The 25,750-nt window shown below is 34.4% G+C and overlaps 1 protein-coding gene across 1 annotated transcript; it reads left to right on the top strand.

The window, feature by feature from the left end:
* The first annotated feature begins 23,481 nt into the window (after nucleotides 1–23,481).
* Nucleotides 23,482–24,147, top strand: LOC141696011 (secreted RxLR effector protein 161-like). Its single transcript, XM_074500208.1, has one exon. The coding sequence runs from the start codon at nucleotides 23,482–23,484 to the stop codon at nucleotides 24,145–24,147; it is 666 nt and encodes a 221-aa protein (XP_074356309.1).
* Nucleotides 24,148–25,750: the final 1,603 nt, after the last annotated feature.

Here is a 25,750-nt window from a genome sequence, read left to right as displayed (position 1 = left end):
TTAGTTAGGACTGGTGGCTGAGAGAGGTAGGACTTGATTTCCTCGAATACTTTTTGGCACTCCGGATTTCAGTTTACCTCTTTCTTATTGGTTGCTCCTTTGAGTAAATCAAAGAAAGGTAGGCACCTCTCTGCTAGCTTTGAGATAAATCTCCTGAGTGCTGCTAGGGATCCTGCTAGTTTCTGCACATCTTTTTGGGTCCTGGGAGCTTTCATCTCCTGGATTGCTTTTATTTTCTCCGGATTGGCTTCTATCCCTCTGTTGCCGATCATGAATCCTAGGAACTTTCCTGCTCCTACTCCGAAGGTGCATTTCTCCGGATTCAGCTTGAGTTGGTTCTTCCTTAGGTTGTCAAAGCATTCCTTCAGATCTTTCACGTGCCCTGGTATAGTTATTGATTTGGAAATCATGTTATCGACATAGCAGTCCAAGTTCCTCCCAATCTCGGACTTGAATATCTTGTTCATGGCTCTTTGGTAAGTGGATCATGCGCTGGTAAGCCCGAAGCGTAGCATCACATAGGCGTAGACTGCTCTATGAGTTATGAGTGTTGTCTTAGGAATGTCCTTTGGGTTTATCTTTATCTGGTTGTATCCGGAGAAGGCATCCATGAAACTTAGCATGACATGTCCTGAGGTGGCATCTATCAGTTGATCAATATTTGGGAGAGGGTATGGATCCTTCAGGCACGCATCATTCAGGTCCGTGTAATCCACACACATTCTCCTTTTGTCGTTGGACTTCTTCACCATAACCACATTAGCTAGCCACTTCAGATATTGGATTTCTTTGATGATCCCTGCTTTGAGTAGCTTTTCCACTCCTTCGTCGATTGCTCTTTGCCTCTTCGGAGCAAAGTTTCTTCTCTTCTGCTTGACTGGTTTTCTGTTGGAGTTGACATCCAAGTTGTGCATTGCTATGGACTCATGTAATCCTAGCATGTCACTTGGACTCCAGGAAAAAACATCTCTGTACTCCCAGAGCAGGGATACTAATCTCTCCTTGAAGGATTCTTCGAGTCCTGACCCAACTTTCACTTTTTTGCTAGAATTGCTTTCGTCTACCTGGACTTCTTCTGTTTCAACTGCGGCATCAATTTTTGCTTGTTCTTTGTTTGAAATCATTTCATGAATCCTGGCTTCAGAGTTCTTCTTTAGATAGTTGTTTGCTTGTTCAGGTTCTTTGGTTGCTTGCATTGTAGGACAAGGTTGGTCTAGGACTCGATTTGTCTTGTCCAGTACCATGACTTGGTTGCTTGCCAGTTCTTCTGTACTTGTTTTGTTTGCTTCTTCCCTTGTCCGGGGTCGGTGCTTCTTCATGCTTTGTTGCTTGCGAAGGACCGTAGCCTTCCTCTTGTTATTTTGACGGGTTTCTGCAATAACTAACCCCTGGTTGTAGCATGTTTCAGCAACTCCGTAATCTCCTTTAATCTCCTCGAATCCCGTCGGGGTTGGGAACTTGATCTTGAGATGGGAGATTGAAGTTATTCTATCTACTGTGTGCTTGAAGAGGATATTTACCGAGGAGCCATTATCTATGAGCATTCTTCTTACTTCATTATCGAAAATGTCTAGAGTGACAACCAAGGCTGCATTGTGATTAGGGTTGACTCCTTCGTAGTCCTTGCTGCTGAATGATATCACCAGGTCTGGGAGTGATTGGATTGAGAGCACTTCTTCGCCGAAGTCCGGGCTCCGGGGTGGGGAGTAGGATCCTCCTAGGACCACATTGACTACATTTTTTCCTTTCTTCTGCGCTTCCCCTCTCCTGTTGTCCTAAACTAAGTACTTGCTCATATTCCCCTTCTTCACTTGGTCATCAATGAAGTACTTGAGTGATAAGAAATTCTCGGTCTTGTGGCCATGGGTCTTGTGATAATCACACTGCCTATTGTAGGGTCTGCTCTCCGGAGGAGTTTGCATTGGCTTCGGAGGATAATAGAAAGACTTCTCTTTGACTTCTTTCAAGATTTCCTCCCGGGTCATGTTGAGAGGAGTCCAGTCCGGCTCCTGCTTCAGCTCCTGAGCTTGCTTTATGGGTCCTGGGTCGCTGTTCGACTCCTGCTTAGGACCAAGTCTTTGGAAAACCGGGTTGGCTTATCTTTCTTGGCTTTGGTTGCTTTGCTTGAATTTCTTGTCCTGATGGTAACCCCCTTTCGGTCGGTTATCAGTGTTTTTACTCCTGGACCCCCCATTCCGGGTCATCCTCATTGCCTGGAGCACAACTGTTTCCTTAATGAATCTGACAGCCATTGAGTAAGCTGCTGCCAGGCTTTGCGGCTCCTTATTGATCAGCTCCACTATATATCTCTCATTCTGCTGTGGATCCAAGTTTCTTCTGAAAATTCTTATAGCTTCCCTCTCATCTAAACTTGAAACTTTATTGATTGCTTCCTGGAACCGGCGCATGTATGCAGAAAGGGACTCATTGTCATGCTGCTGGATTGTCTCCAGGTGACACATGTGTATTTTGTGTGTTTTGTTTCCCCGAAATCTTCGAAGGAAGGAGGCTCGAAATTCCTTCCAAGAGTGGATGCTGCGGGAGGGGATATGCTGAACCATCTCTGGGCCCCTCCCTTAAGAGTTGAAGCGAAGAACCTTGATTTCGTCAAGTCGTTGTAGTAGTATATCTGCGCTATCTGCTCAAAGTAGTTTAGGTGCTCCTCCGGGTCTCCTAGACCATCAAAGGAGTCAAAGTTGTAATGTTTTAAGTCTCGCTGCCGGGGGATAGCTTCCAAGGAGTGGCTGAAAGAAGTGAGTGTTTCTCCAATCTCCACCCCTGAGTGTCTGTCCATCTTCCTCTGCAATTCATAGATCATGTCTTTGAGGTCCTTCTGCTTCTCTTCTTCTTCATCATCAGAAATTAGCTCTGGAGTAGGGTCTCTCCGGGTCCTTTTGCTCCTAGACTTGGCCAACAGCTTCTCTTCTTCTAATTGCATTCTCTTTTGGATCTTTAGCTCAAGCTTTGCTTCTTCGTCTTTCCTGATTTGCTCCCGGACTTCTTCCAACTTTCTCTATTTAGCAGCTTCTGCTTTTTTCTTGCCTTGATCTTTTTTGCTTTTCTTCCCTTTGGCTCCAATACGGTCGAACACAGACCTCTTTGATTGCTGGGAGTCCCCTGACTCCTACGAATCCTCCTCTAGTTCGGCTTCTTCTTGGAGTCGGGCCTGCTCCTGTCTGTATAGTCTGATTGCTTCTGCTAGATCATCACTTGTAAGGTTAGCCATTTGATCTTCGGCTACTGGGACATTGGTGTACTTGTACCGATTGAGCTCTATGAGAGTCCTGACATTCGTGGTGTTTACAATTCTCTCTACTACAGGATTGTGTAGTGGCTGCTCCTGGAATATTTCTCTCTCGGCTCCTGGGTCAAGAGCCTGGGAGTGGTCCGACTCCTGGACCTGAGCACTAGCGGATGGTCTTGCCATTTCTCAACAATATCAACAACAAACAACAACAATATGCCACAAAGAATATCGGTCTAAGGTTGCTTTATGAACTTTGCAGAAACTACCCAGAATAACAACAAAAACTAACAAATAGCTTCCTGGGAGCAGTTTAAACAATTTCTTGGTACTACACAACGATGTAGTATAATGCAAACGCCATATTCGAACTAGAACAATAACGATTAAAACTAACGATAACTCACACAAACATGGCTTAAATCAACAAAACGAGCTCACACAAACGTGGCCTAAAATAACGAGCACACACAAACGTGGCTGAAATAAATAACATTCATGCTTATGGAAAAGGTTGGTTGCTTGGGTTCTTACAAGTTTGAATAAATGGACTATTTGAAGAGTTTGTTGATGAAGGTGAATCCAGGGGCACCGAGACCCAAGGATGGAGAGCCCCTCCTTCTAGCGCCAAATGATAACTCCTGGTGGTGGGGCTGCTCCTTCGACGCCGTCCTGGATCCTTCGTCGCTATAGAGGTGTAGCTGTGGTTGGGTTCCTACAAAACAATACCGGAAGGGGGGTTGGAGTCCCGCGACGCCTCCGGCGTGAGAGTAAGAATTAGCTTTTTGGGAAGATGAAGATGAATATGAATGTAAGGTTGTTGTGTGTGTATATGTGTGTGAGAGAGTGATTAACCCCAAAACCTCACCTTCTCGGGCTATTTATAGCCCAATGGTAGGGTTTTGGGGTTGGTACCTTTAGATCATAGGCTTTGGTTCTTGGAGCGGAGGACACCTGGCTGCAGTGGATGCTTTACACGTGTCAGTGCGGGACTGGCCGAGGAATGTTCTGAGGATCCTCTGACACGTGCCTTGATTACTCCCATGATTGATGTGTGACAGTTGTCCCTGTCACGTACCTGGGCCAACGTCTCACGTGCTGGGATTTATCAAGGTTATGCTTGCGGGACTGAGCTGGTTAGGAGTGGTAGTGTGTGGGACTACTCCTTCCAGGAGCTGCATGGAGTCAGGGGACTAGGAGTAGCCCTCCCAGGAGCTGCATGGAATTAGGGGCTTAGGAGTAGTCCTTTCAGGAGCTGTATGGGGTTAGGGGCTTAGGAGTAGTCCTTCCAGGAGGTGTATGGAGTTAGGAGCTTAGGAGTAGTCCTAACAGGAGCTATATGTACTATCAGTCCTCAATATGGAATTCCAAGGAAAAATGATCAGCCATTTATGTTGATACACAGGTTGTTATAGTCAACAACAAAATTCCAGCCACAAGTACTTCTCTAATAATTTGATGTATCATAAATAATCCTCTAATATATCTTGTTCACAATATGTATAAATACATACATACAAAAAAATCAAGGTTTAGAAAACTATAGATTAAAATGATATTATTTAGAAATTACTCTCTTGAGATCTAGAGTATGAAATCTTTGTATCAATGTATTTGTACCTTTTAGCACAAGAACTGGGAAATCCTCTTCTGATGCACTATGCCCATCATTATTATCGGAGCTAAAATGAGCGCCCATGAATTACTATCTAGTTTGATCAGATGGGTTTTAGTTAACAGTCTAAACAAAATCATATAAAAGCTACAGGAAGCCAAGATAGGTGTCTATCCTAAATTTGTGTGTGACTTATAGATTTCTTCTTCATTATCTACAATAGCGGTGGCAAGTTCTCCATCAACATGTTTTCCATCAACTTATATATGAACGATTGTAATGTAGGATTACGGCTAGAGCTACAGATTAAATGTCTGGACGGTTGAGATCATTGAGTGTGTTCGCAACCTTCTCTTAATGTCTAGAAACTTATACCGATTAACTATCAAGCTCAAATTAACCATGTTAATCTCCTCATCTTTTACAATTTATATTAAATAACTTTTTCATATCATTTTTCTTTTCAAAAAATAAAGATGTACTGCTCATAATTGAATCAAATCAAAAACTTTATTTAACAGTCGATAATTTTATAAATTATTTTATTTAACGGTTGAGAATTTTATAAATTATTTTTACGCAGCGTAAATTTTAAGAAATATATCGAATTTTATAATAATTGTTATCTTAAAAATATGAATAAAAAAATTGACAAGCATTCACAAATGTTTAAAACTTGTTCTAAAATTATTAAATTACAAAATAAGAACTCTAATATTTATTTTCATATGTACAAATGTTATGACACATGAATTTTTTATTTTATTCTATATAAAAATGAAAAGTGTTACAATTATAAGTTGTAAGATAATCATTTGCCCATTTATGCTCAAGTTGTGTTACAAATTTCTAAATATTTGTTTTTTAAACTTATACTTTTTTATAGATTTTTTATTATTTTTTGTTACTGTTTTTCTTTCATTCGTTTCAAAAGTTGAAATTACAAGCATTTTAATATTGGACCATTTTATGATAAGATAAATATATAATTATTGATTTATCAAATTAAAACATAACATATCTCAATATCAATTTTGTTTAAATAAAACAATTTGGTGAGTAGATATGTAGTTTATAAAAAATAGCTGGCATAAGCTAAAAATTATTATAAATATTTAAAAAATAGTTAAAGAATCTCAAAATACAATTAAAAATTCTTGAGAGAATTATATAGTTTCCATTCTTTAAACTATTTTATAGTATATCTCATAATTCTGATATTAGTGTAAAAATTATTACATGTTCTTTTTAATTTGATTATTTATAAAATTCTTAAATACTTAAATAATAATGAACCATTTTTTAAAAAATTGAACACCAACTAAAACTCTAGAGAAATTCACACTTTCTACAACTTCATTAATTATTAAATAAAAATTTAGCAACCATAATATATTATTACAATGTAAAATCATGTATTATATATTTCTTTTATCTAGAAAAGCTAATGATACAAATAGAAGTTAAAATTTATGTAAAGAAATAATGTTAATGGAAATGTTTGTGTGGAGTTGACATAAAATCACTACAATGACAACAATGTTTCTAAATTTATTTCATTCAACCATTTAAGTGTAGACTTTTCATTTTTTTATAGGTGGCTAAATAATTGCCTATTAGTAAAAATGTTTAAAAAATGATGTTGTTGGATTGAGATGTTTGGACAAGGCTACACACATCTAGAAGGACACATAAGTTGTGATCCTGTTATTGTAGGTGACTGTGAGATTATGGATTTATGGATTGATGGTGAGAATGTTAAAAGGATTCTTAGATCTTAAGTTAATTGGGAGGGATGAAACAACTCAAAATAATGAACAATTTTTATATTGATGAATAAAAACTGATTACTATAATCTCTCAAGGATGAAATTAAAGAAACAACTAAAATTTATTTTCTTACATATGAGAAAACTATTAGTACATCAATATTACTATTGTTCTTGCATATCAGAAAACTATTAGTACATCAATATTACTAGTTTGCCTGACATGACTTGTGACCACATTAGTGGTACAATTAATTTATTTACCATGGAAATAAAAAAAATTGATGACACACGGGATCAAAACAGAACAATCAATTTATATATCATGAAAATAAAAAAGAGGATGATATAGGGGATCAATTGACAATATAGACATGGTATTCTTAAGGAGTCCAAACAGTATATTTGTGTTAATATCCTTTGTTATTAAATTGTGAGCTAAGATCTTCATGGGGCAACAGAACAAATATAAATATCTTAGTATCTTGTGGCACAACAAGCGATTGCAATTAAGTAGAGGAAACTACTAGCGATATATTTTAGAGACTGAATTTCTTGTTAATTTTGCAGAGTTATTCTTGTATTTTTCTGTATATTTTTGAAATTTATGCAAGTAAATACATATAACTTTAGAATAAGTTCATGGTAGAAGAGTCTCCTACAAGTGAAGACTAGTACAGTGGATATTTATGTGCTACATTTTGTGTGGTTAGCTAGTCTTTAAAAGCATTAATTCTCATTTTACTTAATAGTGTAAAAATATTCAAAAGTAAATAATGTTAGAACTAGCGTACTAGTAAATCTTTTAGCATTATATATTTTCAGGAGTTCCAGGTAAAGGTTGAGAGACAGTATAATGATTCAGGAGGTACATCAATGGGTGAGTCTGTGAGATGATAACAAAAGCTAGATGCAAATCAAACCAATCTTTCACTTTGCATATAAAGTTATACTCCAATTAGTTTTGTGCTTCTTGAAGTCGGGTTAGGGGTGAACCTAAAGAAATTTGTATGTTTTTACCTCCTCATATGCTTGTTTTCTATCTATCATAAGTGATTGAGCATGAATGTTAAGTGCGTTTCTTATTTTGTGTAGTGGCATCATTGAGTTTGACCTGTGTGGGATGACGTTGTTTGCAGAAACTTCAACTCATCCATACGGAAAAGTATCAAGTTACATCCTCTTGCTGAATGGTATCGAAGAATCTTCAAGGATGCAGGGCCTAGCAGAGACACATTGCTATGTATTTTTTATCCATCTAGAGTGACATTGCTCTGTATTTTTATCCATCTAGGGTTGATAGATAATTTTAGACTTGTTGCATGAGACTTATGGTTTATTTTCCCAATTATTTAAGTTTTTTTCTATTTTTATGGAAAAAAGGTATATTCTAATTTATTAAGAAACATGTTACCAACCTATTTAATGATGTAATCTCTTATTGATGGTGTAGAATTGCTGTTGTTTCCATCAATAATCTTGTCCCCTAATTCTCAGAGTAAGCATCATAAATTTTATAATACTGATCTTATGCTATTCCATAATAATTAATATTTATAAGTCTTCCTATCCGTGGCAATATTTATCATACCTTTTTATCTTTACTTAATTAAGTTTGCCATTCTTTAAATTTATTTTAACAACGGTTCTATGATAACACGTTCACTATTTAAAAATATATTGAGTTAATTAGCTATTTTATATACATAAATTTTTATTTTAATCTTTCCTAATAAGAGTATTACACGTTGTTATATGCACAATGCTGAATTGACAATACTTGGTATAATTCTAAGTATTGTGAGGACATGGAGAACTACTTATAAATATATAGATGGGTATGACTGGTCGGCCATTAGGTAACTAAATATTTTGTGTTTTACTTGACCTTAATAATGTTGTAGGCAATGTTATAATTTTAGATTAAAACAATTTAAAAAATAGCTGGATTGTGTCCATCAACAAGGGTTGCAATAGGACTTGGCCAGTGTTGCAACACGTTTTCTAATAATCTTCTAATAGTAAAACAAGGATATTATGATAACACGATATTATGAGAATATGATAACATGATATTATGAGATGGGCCCATCAACAACGGTTGCAATAGGACTTGGTCAGTGTTGCAACAGGTTTTGGGCAACCATTAGAATATGGTGGGGCCCATATTATCAACCATATATTATATGATTAACCATTTTCACAATTAAAATTTAATAGAAATTTTTTGGTAATATGCATTTCTCGAAAATAAGTTAAATGTTCATTTCATAAGTTTCAAACAATATAATACAAACTGAATTTACAAAAATAAATAAACTTGAACTATCAATTAATTTACAAAAGTTAAAATAAACTTAAACTTCAAAGATGGGTCTTGTTCTATTTAATTAAACAAATGGTGGCATCAAATTTTAATGGGAGCCAACATAAAACTCAAAGAAAATGCAGACCTCCAAATGATTTTTTAGCTTCCCAAGCTTGAGCATCTTCGACCTAATATCTACAACCTAATATCTACATGTTTTGAAAATTACTAAAACATGTTAATACATTAAATGTATTAAACGTGTAGAAAAAAATTCTAAATAATTACATATATATCTACTCTTTGATATTACAATGCGTGCACATTATACATTAATATATTAAACTTGAAATAAGCAGTAAGATATATAAAACTAACACATCATTTATGTGGACGACTTTAAGAAATGACTACTATCTAATTAAACCAAAGATAACACATAGAGGGTGATAAGAGATAGAGTACCGTATGTTCACATATTTGTATTATAATTATCATAACATATGTATGGAATTGCATATGTTGTTCCATAGAACACAAAGCTAAAACAGAAAATAATTTGAGCAAGTAGTATCAAAATATTCCAATTTGCTATGTAGGTAGTCATGCCTGGTACCTAATATAAATCAATTTTTTCTGAATGTCTAAAAATAACAGCATAAATGATGTGCTGCAGTTATGCTAGAATGTATTAAAAAAAAATAAGGCATTCGGTATACCTTGTAACAACCAATCCTTGGAGAAGCTTGTTTTCCTCAAAAGGAACAACGGTCAACCTCAAAGAGAGAAAATTTGTGGGTGCCTAACTTCATTTTGTGATACCCTACCACAACAATGTGTCCACTGTCTTCTGCAATTTATACAAATATAGAAAAAAACTCACAAAGTTAAGTCAAAAAATAAAATAAATCTATGTAAAATCATGGCTAGATAATTATGGAAATCTTTTTTATATATTAGAACCATTGATAATGGATCAATTTGAAGCATCCAGAGATGTGTCCATAAGCATGTGAAACATGCATGGACTGGAAGCAAGAGAATTACAAATGATAAATAGAAAGACCTTTCATCTCCGGATTTAATTACAACCAGAAGTACAAATGGAACAAATTTAAGCCCGCGTATAGAGTGCACAAAAACTCCATTTATCTAATATACATGGTTGAAATAGTGGCAAACTTATTCTGCTTCAAATGGCAACTCATAGTGCATGCATAATTTTTTTTATAGGACAAGTAATTCAAACAAAAAGCATAACAACTTGCGCCCATAAGTGAGAATTACCTTATCGATCCAGGATGTGATCAGTTTTCCTGAAGAAGTACTCGCTTTGCTTTGTTGAGTGACCGGAAGTTGTCCGGGAAAGGCTGGGGTTTTTCCCCCACCTATGCCTTTTCGAGGCATGAGACTATCTTTTTTGTAGAAACTCACGGGTAAGGAAATCAGGGACACAGTTCATATCTCCTTTAATGTGTTCAATATCAAAATAAAAAATGCTTAATAATGTTTGCCATCTGGCGAAAATTTGTTTTGATACAATATTTTGGACACCTTTTTGTAAAACCTCTTTTACAGATTTACAATCGACTCTAAGGAGAAATTTTTGATTTAATAAATCACTCTGAAATTTTGTAATACATAAAACAATTGAAATTATTTCCTTTTTTATAGTAGAATAATTTCTTTGACAATCATTCCATTGCGCAGATGTAAACTGGACTATTTGTTCTTTACCATTGACTACTTATTTTAGTATACCGCCGTACCCTAAATCAGAAACATCTGTTTCAACTACTTTAGAAGCATTTGGATCAGCAAGGTGTAGACAAGGGATTTCTAGAACCTGAGCTTTGATTTGTCGAACAATTTCGGTATGTTCAGATGACCAAGGGATGAGGTTAGTTTTAAGGCGGTCATGTAAGGGCTTCTTTGGAATTCGCTAGGGGCAGTTTTGATTCCAAATGGAAGGACATTCCATTCATACTGTCTGAATGGGACCGTAAAAGCGGTTTTATATCTATCTTTTGGGTGGATTTGAATTTGCCAAAATCCTGATTTTAAATCAAATTTGAAGAATGTTACCGAAGATCTTAATTTTTGCAAAAGGTCTTTTTTATTAGGTATAGGGTATCGTACCCATCTTAAGGCTTTATTTAGTGGCTTATAATTGATAGCCTTGGTGTCCCTCTCTCAATTTCAGCATTTTTGTTTACATAGAAAGCTGCACAGGACAACGGGGATCTGGATTTTGATATGATCCCTTAGGATTCGAAATCGGTGATTTCTTTTCCGCAATGTTGTTCTAGGTCAGAGTTCATTTGGATAGGTCTCGCTTTTGTTGGTATTTCCTTCTCATCAAAATATTTTTCGTAAGGTAAATCAATCATATATTGTTTCATATGCCAAAATGTATTTGCTAAGTCAGAACAGAGTTCCATTTCTATTTGTTTTAGTAATTTTAAGATTTTCTCTTTGATAAAGCAGTCTTGTAGATGCTTCTCAATCCTGTGAGAGGAAAGATCTTGTTTTAGATGGGATAATTGTATCTGTTTGCCTTGTATTAAGGCATTTATCTCGTTATTATATATAGAATATTCCTTTATTATATTGAGGTTCCTTGTTTTGGGTTTTTCAAGAAATGGGAAGTTAAATTTGGTGTCATGGGTTTTGAAAGTAATACCTGTGACGGAATAGGGGGTTATTAAATTGAAGAAAGGTGTACCTAATATGACAAGATGATGTATGCCTTTAACTAGGAGAAAAGATGTCTTAATTTGGAAGGTTTTATCATTGATAGAGGCATCAACCTTACTAACTACATTAAGGTTTGAGTTATTAGCGGTGGTTAATTTTTCGTTGGTATGTTGATGAAATCTTTTTTTTATATTATTTCTTCTTTAATGCAATTCAAATCTGCTCCTGTATCGAATAAGGCAATGGTATCTAAGATAAAGTCATCTGAGAAGACAACTTTGACTTTTATGAGATATTTTCGGTAGGTAACTTGTCTTAATTCATATAAGAAATCTTCATATTGTTGAAGAGTATTGTTTAAACTACTTAGTTATTTTTGTTCAGTATTTTTTTCTTCTACTTCACGAACTAGAAGGACATTTAAAGCTTTAGAATCTATCTTCTGTTGTTCTTTAAGGATTTTTCATTGTTCTTTGATTTCTTTGATTTCTTTGTGTAGGTCTTGTATTGTTGGAACGGTTTTCTGGTTGGGTTTATGTTTTTTTAATATTATGGTCAAGTCATATGTAGTTTTTATTGATGGGAGAATAGAAGGTTTTTGTTCTGGTTTGGGTTCATTTGGTCGTTGGAGTAATTTTTCTAAGAGCTCTTTTCTTATTTGGGGATCAGTTATCTTTTCTATAATTTCGAGAGAATGTTCCTCATTTCTGGTGAGGACGTTGATTCGTCTGCCTTCAGAGGAGGAATTGTGAGAGGAAGATGAGCTTGTTGGAATATCATCTATTTGAAGAGGTTCATCCTTTCCAGACATTTCAGATGTCTCAGAGTCGGAAGATTCAAGGAGTAAAACCGAGATTTTGTTGGATAGTCTTTCTTCTATGTTTAACTCTTGTATTTTCCTATTAAGTCTGTAGAATCTTGATATATGTCCCTTTTTTCTGCATTTGTAACAAGTTTTATCTTTATTGGTTGGTTTAGTAAATTTATTTTTGTTGAAAGGTTTTTTGTTGTAGGAAGGTTTATAGTTATTATTAAAGGAAGGTTTATTATAGAACGGTTTTGTTGATTTTTTGTAGAAATGTTTAGATTTTGTGAAAGACCTTTTCTGATAAGGTCTTTGACATGGCTTGCATTCGCCATCATATTTTATTTTTGAATAGCTTTTGTTGGGATTATAGTCAAACTGTTGACAGAAAGTACCTAATTCCTGCTTTTTTTTTTTAATTTCCCATTTAAGATGTCTTTGAAGTTTTAAATCTTGAAAAATTTTTAGGCCTTCTCGTTGTGTTTGGCTTATGAGTTGGCCATATGTCAGGTTTTTGTAAGGTATCGGGCTTCCGTGTTCAGTTATTAAAGAAGTTCTAACTCTTTCACCGAGTAAGGTTGGAAGTCCAGCTAAGAATTTTTCCTTCCAATTTGCATGGTTCGAGTCTTCTCTAAGAATGACTCTGGTAAGGAAAGTAGTTTTATATCTTTGGAAATCACTAAGTTTTTTACAATCGAGATTATGTAAAAGCTCAGCATTCTTATCTCTCATGTGAGAAGGGTCACCAATGAAGTGGTATGTTATAACTAGAATGAGTTGTGCTATTGCTCCTTGGATAGCGTTTCCTTGTTCATTTAAAATGGGTTTTCCCTCTTCATCTTCTCTAATGGAATTTAAGATTTCAAGATGATTTTCAGGGGTAAGGTGATAGTCCCACCAACCTTTTAGTTGGCCAGAGAACCCTGCTATGAGTAATTCAGCTATAGCTTTGTCTGGGGTTCCTATTTGGGTTGTATAAGCATTGGCAGCCATGGTCATTTGTTGTAAATAATTTAAAATGTTATATTCAGACATTCCGTCTATATTCAATTCATAAACAGAGGATGCATTGAATTTAGACTGGGTAAAATTTCTGGTCTATTTTCAATTCCAATGTCTGGGGCTGTGAATTTTGGAATCATTTATCGGAGGTCATGAACTTGGGGTATTTCATTTGTGAAAGCATCTTCATCTGAGTCATGAAATATGACATTCAGTTGTTTAGATGAAACACTGTCAGCAGCTATTTGGTTTGTGGAAGAGGAGGCTTCAAGTCTGCTAAGATGGTATTTGATGGCTTTAACGAATTCTGGTCTATTTGTTTGAATTCGTTGTTGGCTTTGTCTAGAAACTTGGTATGGTTTAAAAATGGGTTCTTGGTTATTAATACTTTCGGGGAAATCTATTGTTTTTTGAATTCGGTCTTCTATTCGGTTTAGTTGACTTCCTATGCTATTTAGGTGGGTGTTTGTGTAATTAACAATAAGGATTGTATTCCTAGTATTTTTTAGTATGTCATCATCTGGTCTCTAGATGGGGTTTGCCTCGATTTTTTTACTATGAACTATTAGTGTGACATTTCTAAAAGGTGGGTGGTGTGATTTTATAGTTCCGCTACTTGTTTCCCATTGTTTCTGTTTTTGGCTCATGCTTCAAGTGATGGGGTTTAGGTAATTTATTAATGGGAAGAATAAGTTTTGGCCAGAGGAGTAAATTTCCAACCAATCAAAGAATAACATTTGGATTTTATTTTAGTTGAGAAATTCATAATAAATTTCTTGAAGTTGTGTCTTTTGTTCTTTGAAGTTGGTAAAAAACCAATTTCACGAAGAAAAGTTTTATTGATTTGAAATTCTATTTCAATCATATTTAGCTCACTTGGCATTCCCATATTCTCATTTATAGCAGAGAAAGTTGGGGATGTTGGTGATGAATGGGAAACCGTGTTTTGGTTTGGTGGTAATTGACTTTGTTTATAGAAAGGGTGAGGTATATTGGAAGAATAATCCACACCACCCGTAGAGGTATTGGGTATATCTGATGTAGAGTATCTTGGTCTTGAGGAAGTGTTAATGATAGAAGGGATTTAAAAAATCCTTCCTAAATTTAAGGTTCTTGAGGAAGCATCAGAATATCGAGAACTAATAAAAAGGGATCGGGATGATCGATCAAAAGCAAGAGTGACTCTTCCATTATCATCTTGATGAACTTGGTTTATTTGTGTGTTTGCTATAATCTTTCCGGTAATCTAGGGCGAGCTACTCCTTCTAAAACCCATTCAGTGGGAAGGGAAATGTCATGCCATTTTATGGATCGAGGAATGACTGTGTTAGACCTTGAAAGGTCAGTTTGAAGAAGGATGGTTTCTCCTTTGACGAAAGCATTTTTATGCCCATCATCACCAATGGACATTATTGCTTTGTAATGAATTCGAAAGATTAAAGCAACCGGAATTGATCCTTCTAACATTTTATAGTTGTGAGTTTTAACTTGGAGTGTCATGTTATGGATAACATTCCTGTCTTTAAGAGAAATGGATAAATTTGGATAGCAACTAAAAGAGATGGATTTGTTACATAGACTTGATTTTATGGAACTTAATAGAGAGTCATTGAACTCAAGAAATCTAACATCTCTTAAAATGGCTAATATTGAGGTATTTAATCCTTCTTTGGTTAAGGGCTTAATTCCTACTTGGACTAAACCTATATGGATGTAATTGTATGATTTTGCTAGTTTTTCTAGGGAACTTTTGGTGAGAAGGATTTTGATAGGTGTATGTCCCTTTCTTCGGTTTTGATGGAAGAACTTGAACTATACCATTTTGTATCATAAACTTGGCTTTTTGGGATTTTTATGATGTCCCAACGCTCTATTGCTTTTTAGAGGTCTTCGACGTTAGTTTCCTCACTATGTGTAATATTTCTTGAGTCTGACGTACTAGTGGAAGAGTTTGAAAGAGATGTAGTTTTGCAGAATACAGAATTCATGTTCTAGGTTCAAAAAAGACGTAGGCTAAGCTTTTGCTTACAGTCCTAGAAAAAACGAGTTTACTGCCTCCTATATATATATTTATATATATGTATATATGTATGTGTGTATCAGCTGGTAAGCTCAAAAATAAATCACCTTTTACAATTGATATATTTTCATTCTTTCTATTCATAAGCAATAAGTTTTTGTCCCAAAATAGTAAAAAGATTTGATTTGTATTCAAACCCCCTTTTATAAATTACCATAGTTAATTATTGGATTAAAACATTCCTTTTACACAATTAATTTGACATAAAAATATTATGTTGGGTTTCTTTTGGAGTACAATCTCCTTAAAGAATTATAAAGCCCGTGTTAATTCCAGCTGATAATGCTAAGCGAGCACTTACATGGGTACTCGCCTCCTATACATTTTTTAAGAACAAAATATTATTTTGGCTTATTTGTTTAATGCTCAAGTTCACATCTTCATCAATATCCAATATGACTTTAGTGGTAAGGCCCATTTGGTTATCCAAGCCTAATCCTCCATGAGTTATGAATTTTTTATATTTTATGAAAGTTGGTATTTCTCCCACATTTATTAGGGAGATTCCTTGCACCAGTGTTTTGTATATTATTTATGCGAGTAATCCTGCTTTTTTAACTCTTTTTGAATCCATTATATCCAAAAGCCCCTCTGTTGCCAACTACCTCTTGCTGTCATTACTTTGTTGAGTCTGGTGTGCGGTACATTAAAATTCCAATCATTGATTTCAACACAATTATATAGCCAATTTGCACCTACTTGAAATGAGCTCTTATCCAGGGCCCGCATGGTTCTAGTATATATGTATCTCATGTTTCAAACACTTTACTAAATAATTTTGAGAGCCTAATATTCCATAAATGAAACAAAATTTAGGGATGTTCTAATACTTGATTGATATACCATACCAATCTTTTGTTGCCTTGTTCATCTTCACTCTTAATTTAAAAGATGTTGTAATATCCATAGTGACTTAATATTTATACTGACTCTGACTAGAAAGTAATATCTCGAAACTTCTACAAACTTGCTCAAACATGAAGATTGTACCTCCCAATATTATTTCCAAACTCTATGATTATTTTTTTGGTCATCAAGCCAACTTTAAAATCATAAACTTGGACCCATAAATCCATATAGTTCAACCCAAGTGTACCAGGTAGGGCTGGGTCCATCTTGGACCAAAGTATTTGTTGAAGAGATAATGATAGCCTTACTTAATGATATAGATATTAAAAAAATGAGAGAATAAAAAGAGGAAAAAAAGACAATCAAAATAGGTCACACAACGACACTTACTCTAACTTTTATTAATAATAGTATTACCCACCTCATATGCCAAATGTGTGGATTGCTTGTCGTCTAATTCAAGCTGGAAAATGTGTCACTACAAATAGTCTTGTTATTGGTTAATCTTAATATACTTATATGAGATGTTATAAACAATACTTCTTTTATAATCAATAAAATTGTGCCGTATTTTAAATTTTAACATACAAATGAATCTTGAACATTTGTACCATATTTTTTATTTTAAAAAAGATTTAAACATGGAACTCTCTTAATGTGATATTTCAAAACATATTAAACTACACTACAAATAAAATAAATTTGATTTGATTTTGAAATCTATCAAAGTCGATAATATTTTCTAATACCCTCAAATATTTAACAAATTATTGATAATGAATATATGAAATCTTAAGGTTTTAATACACTATTTTTGAAATTTGAGTGGAATATCTTTAGATTTGAATGAATTGGTTAAATTTATTTTTATTTCATTTTTAAAAATTCAAATGGAATACAATAAAATTTTAATATATTATTTAAAATCCAGTTGATCCTCAAAATTTTTAAAATATTAAACTAACATAATTACATAAAATTTTAAAAGATTGTACAAATTTATTGTGGATTACACCCCTTTAATATAAACTGAATACTCCAATTTTTCTATATCCAAGTAACTCTTACATATTTAATTTTTCATTAATTTATATTTATATTTTAATTTTATTTCATTTTAATTATAATTTATATTTTTTATTTTAATTTTATTTCTATTTGAGCACTATTCATATTTTAATTTATTTTATTTTATTTTAATTTTAGTTTATATTTATTTCAGCACTATTTATATTTTATTTTAATTTAATTTTAATTTATATTTTTATTTCATTAATTTATATTTTATATTTTAATTTTATTTAATTTTAATTTATATTTTTCATTTTAATTTTATTTCTATTTGAGCACTATTCATATAGATACATATTTAATTTTGAATTTCACATATTATATTTTTATATTTTTTATTTAAGAAATATTCTTTTTGGCTATCATAGAGTGTAGATAAGTGATATTTTTTGTGTTAATAGGCTAACAATGGCAATATTATGATTTTGTTACATGTTTTGTATCATTTTTACATAAATTAGTTATTTGTAATATTATTTATGGTGTTTGTTAAAAGTCTTAAGAAAAAAAATTGAGTAAAAATATCAATATAAAATGTTGCAATCCATGATCTTACAACAATGTTTTCTTTTTATAACTAAAACTTTTATTACTTATCTAGGATTTAAAAGTTAAAATATAGGGTGTGTTTTCATAATAGTCAAATTATCGTCAACACGGGATCTTATCACCAAATCTTGTCTTGAGTGATGATTATAGTTTTTAAAATTTTTGTTGAAGGATCCAACAGTACCGATGATACCTACTAATTTTTAAGATGTATAATTCTTTTTAAAAAAATTAGATTTTACATCGTGTGTTTTTATAATAGTCAAATTACGGTCAACGCCGGTTCCTATAACCAAGTCTTGTCCCGAGTGGAGATCCTATTTTTTTAAAATTCTTGTTCAACCATCCAACTGTAAGGATGATGTTACGTACTAATTTTAGAGATTTTTTAAAAAATTAGATTTTATATCGTGTATTTTTATAAAAGTCAAATTACAACCAACACGGGTTCCTTTTAGAAAGTCTTGTACCGGGTGGTGATTCTATTTTTTTAAAATTATTGTTCGACGATCCAACCATACGGATGATGTTATCTACTAATTTTAGAGATGTACAATTTTTTTTAAAAAAAATGGATTTTATATCGTGTGTTTTTATAATAGTCAAATTATAGTCAACACGGGTTCATGTTGCCAAGTCTTCTCCCGGGTGGTGATTCTATTTTTTTAAAATTCTTTTTCGATGATCCAATCCTACGGATGATGTTACCTACTAATTCTAGAGATGTATAAATTATATTTAAAAACATTATATTTTATATCGTGTGTTTTTATATTAGTCAAATTACGGTCAACACGGGTTCCTATTACCAAGTCTTGTACCGGGTGGTGATTCTATTTTTTTAAAATTTTTGTTCGAGGATCACCATACGGATGTTGTTACCTACTAATTTTAGAGATGTACAATTTTTTTAGAGACGTGTATTTTTTTAAAAAAAAATTATACGAATAATTGCTCCTATTAAATTTAGAGACGTGTATTTTTTTTTTTAAAATTTTTGATTATATATAGTGTTTCTTTTTAATAGTAAATTCTGATTATATACGGTGTTACTTTTTAATAGTAAACCGTGTAGTACCGATTAATTTTATCATTATCATGTTATTTTGACATTATTTTACATTAGTTGTACAATTTTATTATAATATTAATTTTTTTTAATATTTAATAGAAAAATGAAAAATTAATTAAAAGAAATCTAGACACAGATTTGCAGAGTTCCCGAAGCCAAATATTTGGGCGGCTATGTCCCCCCTTAACGAAAAATTGGGCGGACTATTTCCCCCAATTGAAATTTCACCAAACTGAAAATTCCCCCAAATATCACTTTCTCACTTGCTATCTCTCAAGATAACGGGCCTCCGATTATTTCTTTCTCCATATCACACTTCCACCTTCACATCACGAGCCCTAGCCAACGCATCTCCGCATCGGTGCTTATCTCGCCGTCAGAGAAGACAGTGTCGTCAGTGCCGTAGTCGGAGTTTAGTTTATAGGAGCAGTTTGTAGATTCGTGCTTGAGATCGATGGGGGATGACGAAATTACTTCGCTGAAGATGGAGGATGTGGTTATATTAAGACAGAAGCTCGATTCGCTCTATTAGCCTTCAATCTCTGAAAGCTTGTTGTTGTTAATACTACTTTTCGGTACTTATATATTGTCTGTGTATGAGTTGCTGAAAAAAGATGAGGAACATATCAAGTTTATGTTGACTTTAATCATAAGCTTGTCTGAATAAGCTTGTTTATGTTTACGTTAGTTTGTTTTGTATTAACAGCTAGTTATGACTTGGTCATATAGTTGTGGAGTCATATTAAGAGTCTCTTTGAATAATGGTAGATAGTGGAGTAGTTATAGGAAAGTAGTTCCTTCTTTCTTGCATCTAGTTTTATCTCTGTATTCGATATATATTAGTGATGTCGCAGTGAAATAAAGAGGAAGAACTTAGCTGCACTTTGTTTTTCTCGTTTCAAACTTACTGTTAGCTTTACATATATATCAGGAGGGCATTCTTATATTCAAGAATTTGGTATCAGAGCAAGGTGGCGTGGTGAATGCCAAAATATATGCCGAAAGCTACTGAGATGGAATCGAGCAAAGTAAAAGAAGGCGGAGTGGGTCTGAGTTATCCGATGTTGGCTAAGAGTAATTATGCTTCATGGTCTATGAAGATGAAGGTGAATATGCAGGCACATGGTGTGTGGGATTGTATTGAACCTAAGAACCCTAAGTCACCGGTCGAAGAAAGAACTGACAAGGTAGCATTGGCGGTCATTTACCAAGGCGTACCTGAAGACATTTTGCTGTCACTGGCGGAGAAAAACACAGCAAAAGAGGCCTGGGATGCGATTAAAACCATGTGTCTCGGTGCGGATCGTGTGAAAATGGCTAGGATACAAACTTTGAATGCGGAGTTTGAGTCATTGAGTATGAGTGAGATAGAGCCAATTGATGAGTTCTGTATGAAACTCAATGGTCTGGTGACAAACATTAGAGCTCTTGGAGAAGAGGTTCCGGAGAGCTATGTAGTAAAGAAGTTGTTACGAGCTGTACCAACAAAAATCCTATAAATAGCCTCGACGATCGAACAGTTTGGGAACATTGAGCAAATGTCCGTTGAAGAAACTGTTGGGTCCTTGAAGATTCAAGAGGAAAGATTGAAGGGATCCAAGAATGGTGGTGGGGGCGGTAGTCAACTTCTTCTCACGGAAGAGGAATGGACACGAAGAGAAGCTAACGAGGGTAAACTGTTGATGACTCGAGAAGAATGGTCAAGGAGAAATAACAGAGAAAGTGGTGGCATTTTCACAAATCAGAAAATTCCAAATAAAGATGGGGGACGACTGGTTCGAGACAAGTCTAGAGTTAGGTGCTTCAACTGTCATCTGTATGGCCATTTCGCAGTTGAGTGCAACAAACCTAAGCGTAACAAGGTTCAAAGGGCTGAAGTTAACATGGCCCAATTTGACGATGATGAGCCTGCATTGCTATTGACTGAACATGATGACAAAGATGTAAACATGATGTTGCTAAAAGAAGAGAAAGTCACACCAAAACTGAAGTTGCATGGAAGTGAAAAATCCAGTAATTCTGACATCTGGTACCTTGACAACGGTGCAAGTAACCATATGAGGGGTCAGAGATCAAAATTCAAGATGCTGGACGAATGTGTCAAAGGCCAAGTAAAATTCGGTGATGGTTCGATGGTTGAAATTAAAGGCTAGGGCACTGTGAGCTTGAAGTATAAAACGGGGAAGGAACGTGAACTACACGAGGTATTTTTCATTCCTTCCTTGTGCAACAATATAATTAGTCTTGGACAATTATCGGAAGCCGAAAATAAGGTTGTCTTGAATGGAGAATATTTGTGGATCCATGAAAAACAAGGAAAGTTGTTAATGAAAGTTAAGAGATCGACAAATTGATTGTATAAGATAATTATAGAAAGTGGTGAACCAAAATGCTTATTGTCAAGGTCAAATGAAAATGCTTGGTTGTGGCACTTTCGGTTAGGACATGTCAATTTTAAGGCAATGGAATTGATGTCAGCAAATGACATGGTTTGTGGTTTTCCAAAGATTGTGTCTCTGGAGATGACATGTAGTGGTTGTTTAATGTCGAAACAGACTCGAAAGCCATTTCCTACTAAGTCGAAGTACTCAGCTAGTAAGGTGCTTGAACTTATTCATGGTGACATATGCGGACCTATCACTCCTTCCACTCACGCAGGTAATCGTTATTTCATGCTCCTTGTTGATGATTATTCACGTATTATGTGGGCTTACTTGCTAAAGAGCAAGGATGAGGCGTTTGAGGCCTTCAAGAAGTTTAAGGCCAAAGTTGAGAATGGTACAGAGCGAAGGATCAGAGTCTTTCGAACAGATCGTGGGGGGGAGTTCAACTCCAAAGTTTTTTCTGACTTTTGTGAAGATAATGGAATTGTGAGACATCTTACGGCTCCATACACTCCACAGCAAAATGGCGTGGTGGAGCGTAGGAATCGTACTGTCGTTGAGATGGTGAGAAGTTACTTGAAGCAAATGCATATGCCGGCAAACTTCTGGGGTGAGGCAGTGCGTCACGCTGTCTACGTGTTAAATAGGTTGCCCACTCGAGCACTGTCAGGGGTGACTCCGTATGAAGCCTGGAAAAATTAAAAACCCGATATTGGGCATATCAAGGTGTTTGGATGTAAAGCTTACATGAAGGTGCAAGATAAGCTGACTAAGAAGCTTGAAAGTTGTGAATTTAGGCAAAGAGTCAGGAACAAAGGCGTACAGGCTGTATAACCCAGAAAGCAACACGGTGTTAGTCAGTCGAGATTTTGTTTTTGTAGAAACTGAAGCGTGGCCATGGGAAGGACAAAACAGAGAAGAGCAGTTGCAACAAGAAAAATTGATTGTGTTGGGAGGAAAAGAGAACGACGAAACAACTCAGAGAGAAAGTGATGGTTATGAAAGTCCTGTGAGGGAAGAATGAAGAGAAGAGCTAGACTTTGAGGATGAAAACGTTGATGGAAGTACAGAGCCTAAAAAATATAGAAATGTCACTGAAATTTTATAACAACACAGAACCTATTGAGCTGCAGGAGGAGCTATTACTCATGGGAGTCGAAGAACCTGTTAATTTTGGTCAGGCAAACAAAGAAAAGTGTTGGAGACAGGCTATGAAAAACGAAATCGATTCTATAGAAAAAAATAGGACATGGGAACTGACAGAACTTCCAAAGGGGAACAAAGTCATCGGGTTAAAGTGGATATTCAAATTGAAGCGAGATGCAAGTGGTAATGTAGTGAAGCATAAAGCTCGACTTGTGGCAAAGGGTTACACACAGGAACATGGCGTTGATTATGATGAAATATATGCACCTATTATAAGGCTCGAAATAGTGCGTATATTGTTGGCCCTTGCTACAAAAAATTCATGGCAGGTGCATCATATGGATGTGAAGACAGCGTTTTTAAACGGGGAGATATGCGAGGAAGTCTATGTGATACAACCGGAGGGTTTTGAAAGAAAAGGCCAGGAATCAAAGGTGTACAAACTCCTTAAGGCACTGTATGGTCTTCGGCAAGCCCCTCGTACATGGTATTCGAAGCTAAACAAGTGCCTGGAAAGACTTGGACTTCAGAGATGCCCATATGAACACGCTGTGTATACAAGGAAAATTGAAGGTAATATTCTGGTAGTTGGCGTTTACGTTGATGATCTTTTGATTACAGGGACTAGTATCAGTATTATCGAGGAGTTCAAGCAGGAGATGAACAAACAATTTGACATGAGTGATCTCGGCAAACTCACATATTATTTGGGAATAGAGGTTGAACAGGGAAACAGATTTATCAAGCTAAAACAGTCAGCTTATGCTCATAAAATTCTTGAAAAGGCGGGGTTGTCGGATTGCAATCCTACAAAGTATCCACTAGATCCTAAAGAATAAATCACGAAGGATGAAGGTGGTAAATTGGTCGATGTGACTCAATTTAAAAGCATGATCGGAGGTTTGAGATACTTAGTATATACTCGACCGGACATAGCTTTTGTTGTGGGCATTATCAGTCGATTTATGGAGCATCCCACAGTAATGCATATGAATGCAGCAAAACGAGTTCTCAGGTACATTAAGGGAACGTTAGATTATGGATTGGTATACTCAAGAGAGAATAGCAATAATGTTTTGACAGGATATTCTGATAGTGATTTGGCGGGTAATATAGAAGATCGGAAAAGCACTGGTGGAGTGGCTTTTTATCTGAACGATAGTCTAATTACCTGGATGTCTCAGAAACAGAAATGTGTGGCTCTATCTTCGTGTGAAGCCGAGTTCATGGCTGCGACAGCAGCAGCATGTCAGGGAATTTGGTTACGGAATTTGCTGAGTCAGATTACTGATGAGAAGGTTGGTCTAGTCACGTTGTATATCGATAATAAATCAGCCATAGACTTGGCTAAGAATCCGATGTTTCATGGTCGTAGCAAACATATCGATATACGTTATCACTTTATACGAGAGTGTGTTGATCGCGGTGAAATAGTGGTGAAGCATGTGGCAACAGAAAACCAGAAGGCTGACATTCTAACCAAGGCGCTCACGACAGTGAAGTTTGAACGCATGAGGAAGCTGTTGGGAGTGAAAGAGTTAACTCAACAAGCTTAGATTATGGGGGAGATTGTTGACTTTAATCATAAGCTTGTCTGAATAAGCTTGTTTATGTTTATGTTAGTTTGTTTTGTATTAACAGCTAGTTATGACTTGGTCATATAGTTGTGGAGTCATATTAGGAGTCTCTTTGAATAATGGTAGATAGTGGAGTAGTTATAGGAAAGTAGTTCCTTCTTTCTTGCATCTAGTTTTATCTCTGTATTCGATATATATTAGTGATGCCGCAGTGAAATAAAGAGGAAGAACTTAGCTACACTTTGTTTTTCTCTTTTCAAACTTACTGTTAGCTTTACATATATATCAGGAGGGCATTCTTATATTCAAGAGTTTATGTGTGTATGTGTGTAGGAGAATAAAATATAATTTTATTTTATCATGAATTAATATATTTTGATTTTAATGGTGGTTGACATGAATTGTGCAGGTGAGCTTCTGGCTTTGGTTGTTAGTGTTGTGTTGGTGTATTCTTTAAGGGCCAAGGCTTTAGTGAATCACGGTTTTTTTCTCGTCTTTTATATTTTTTGTGCATTTAGTGATTCGTTTTGTTTCGATTTTTTACTAATTGAGACATTTATGCATACGGTAATGTTGGATTTCAAAATAATTATAATCACCAAGAACTATCATTTTAATATTATTTTTAAGGAATACATTATGACTCTGTTGGAGTCTCTGTTAACGATTTTGTTTAGAAGCCACATTTGGTGAACTTTGTGTTGTGTCAACAATCTATCAAGCACCCTCATCCTCAAATCATAATATTCTATTATAAGCTAGTACCCGCTAGCTACTGTTTACAATTTTTCAAGCCTTATTGATGTAGGAAGACATGGCTTAATATTATATATTATTTTGTTTAAACCAAGTTCATAAGACATATTATAATTCTATTTTTTTAAAAATAATTCTACTATAAATATTAATCTATTTATGAGAGTGTTTTATTCTAAATATTGTTATAATTACCCTGACTAGAACCACTACCAACCAAACTTTTATTGTTTCAATACAAATTTCAAAACATATTAAACTACACTATAAATACAAAAATTTTAATTAGATTTTAAAATCTATTAAATTCAATAAGCTTTTTTAATACCATCAATTTTTTAACAAATTATTAATAATGAATGTCGCGTAGCTCAAGTTTTTAAAATAATATTTTTAAAATTTTGAGTCGAATATCTTAAGATTTCAATGGATTTATTAAATTTTTTTTAATTTATTTTTCAAAATTCAAATGGAATACAGTAAAAATTTAAAATATTATTTAAAATCCAGTGATCCTCAAAATTTTCAAATTCAAAATTAATATAATTACATAAATTTTAAAAGATTGTTCAAATTTATTGTGGAATACACTTTTTAATATAAACTGAATACCCCAATTTTTCTATACCCATGTAAAACTTAAAAAAATTAAATGAAAATATATGTAACTCTAAAATTAATTTGAGTAATTACAACCGAGAGACTAATTTATACTTTTCATTTGAATTTTATTTATATTTGAGTACTTTTCTATATTAATATATATAAAAATTTTAATTTCACTAATTATATTTTTATAGCTTTCATTTCAAAAATATTTTTTTAG

Source organism: Apium graveolens, chromosome 11 (genome assembly GCF_009905375.1).
Source record: "Apium graveolens cultivar Ventura chromosome 11, ASM990537v1, whole genome shotgun sequence".
NCBI lineage: Eukaryota > Viridiplantae > Streptophyta > Magnoliopsida > Apiales > Apiaceae > Apium > Apium graveolens.
This window is presented reverse-complemented; position numbering and strand designations above follow the sequence as displayed.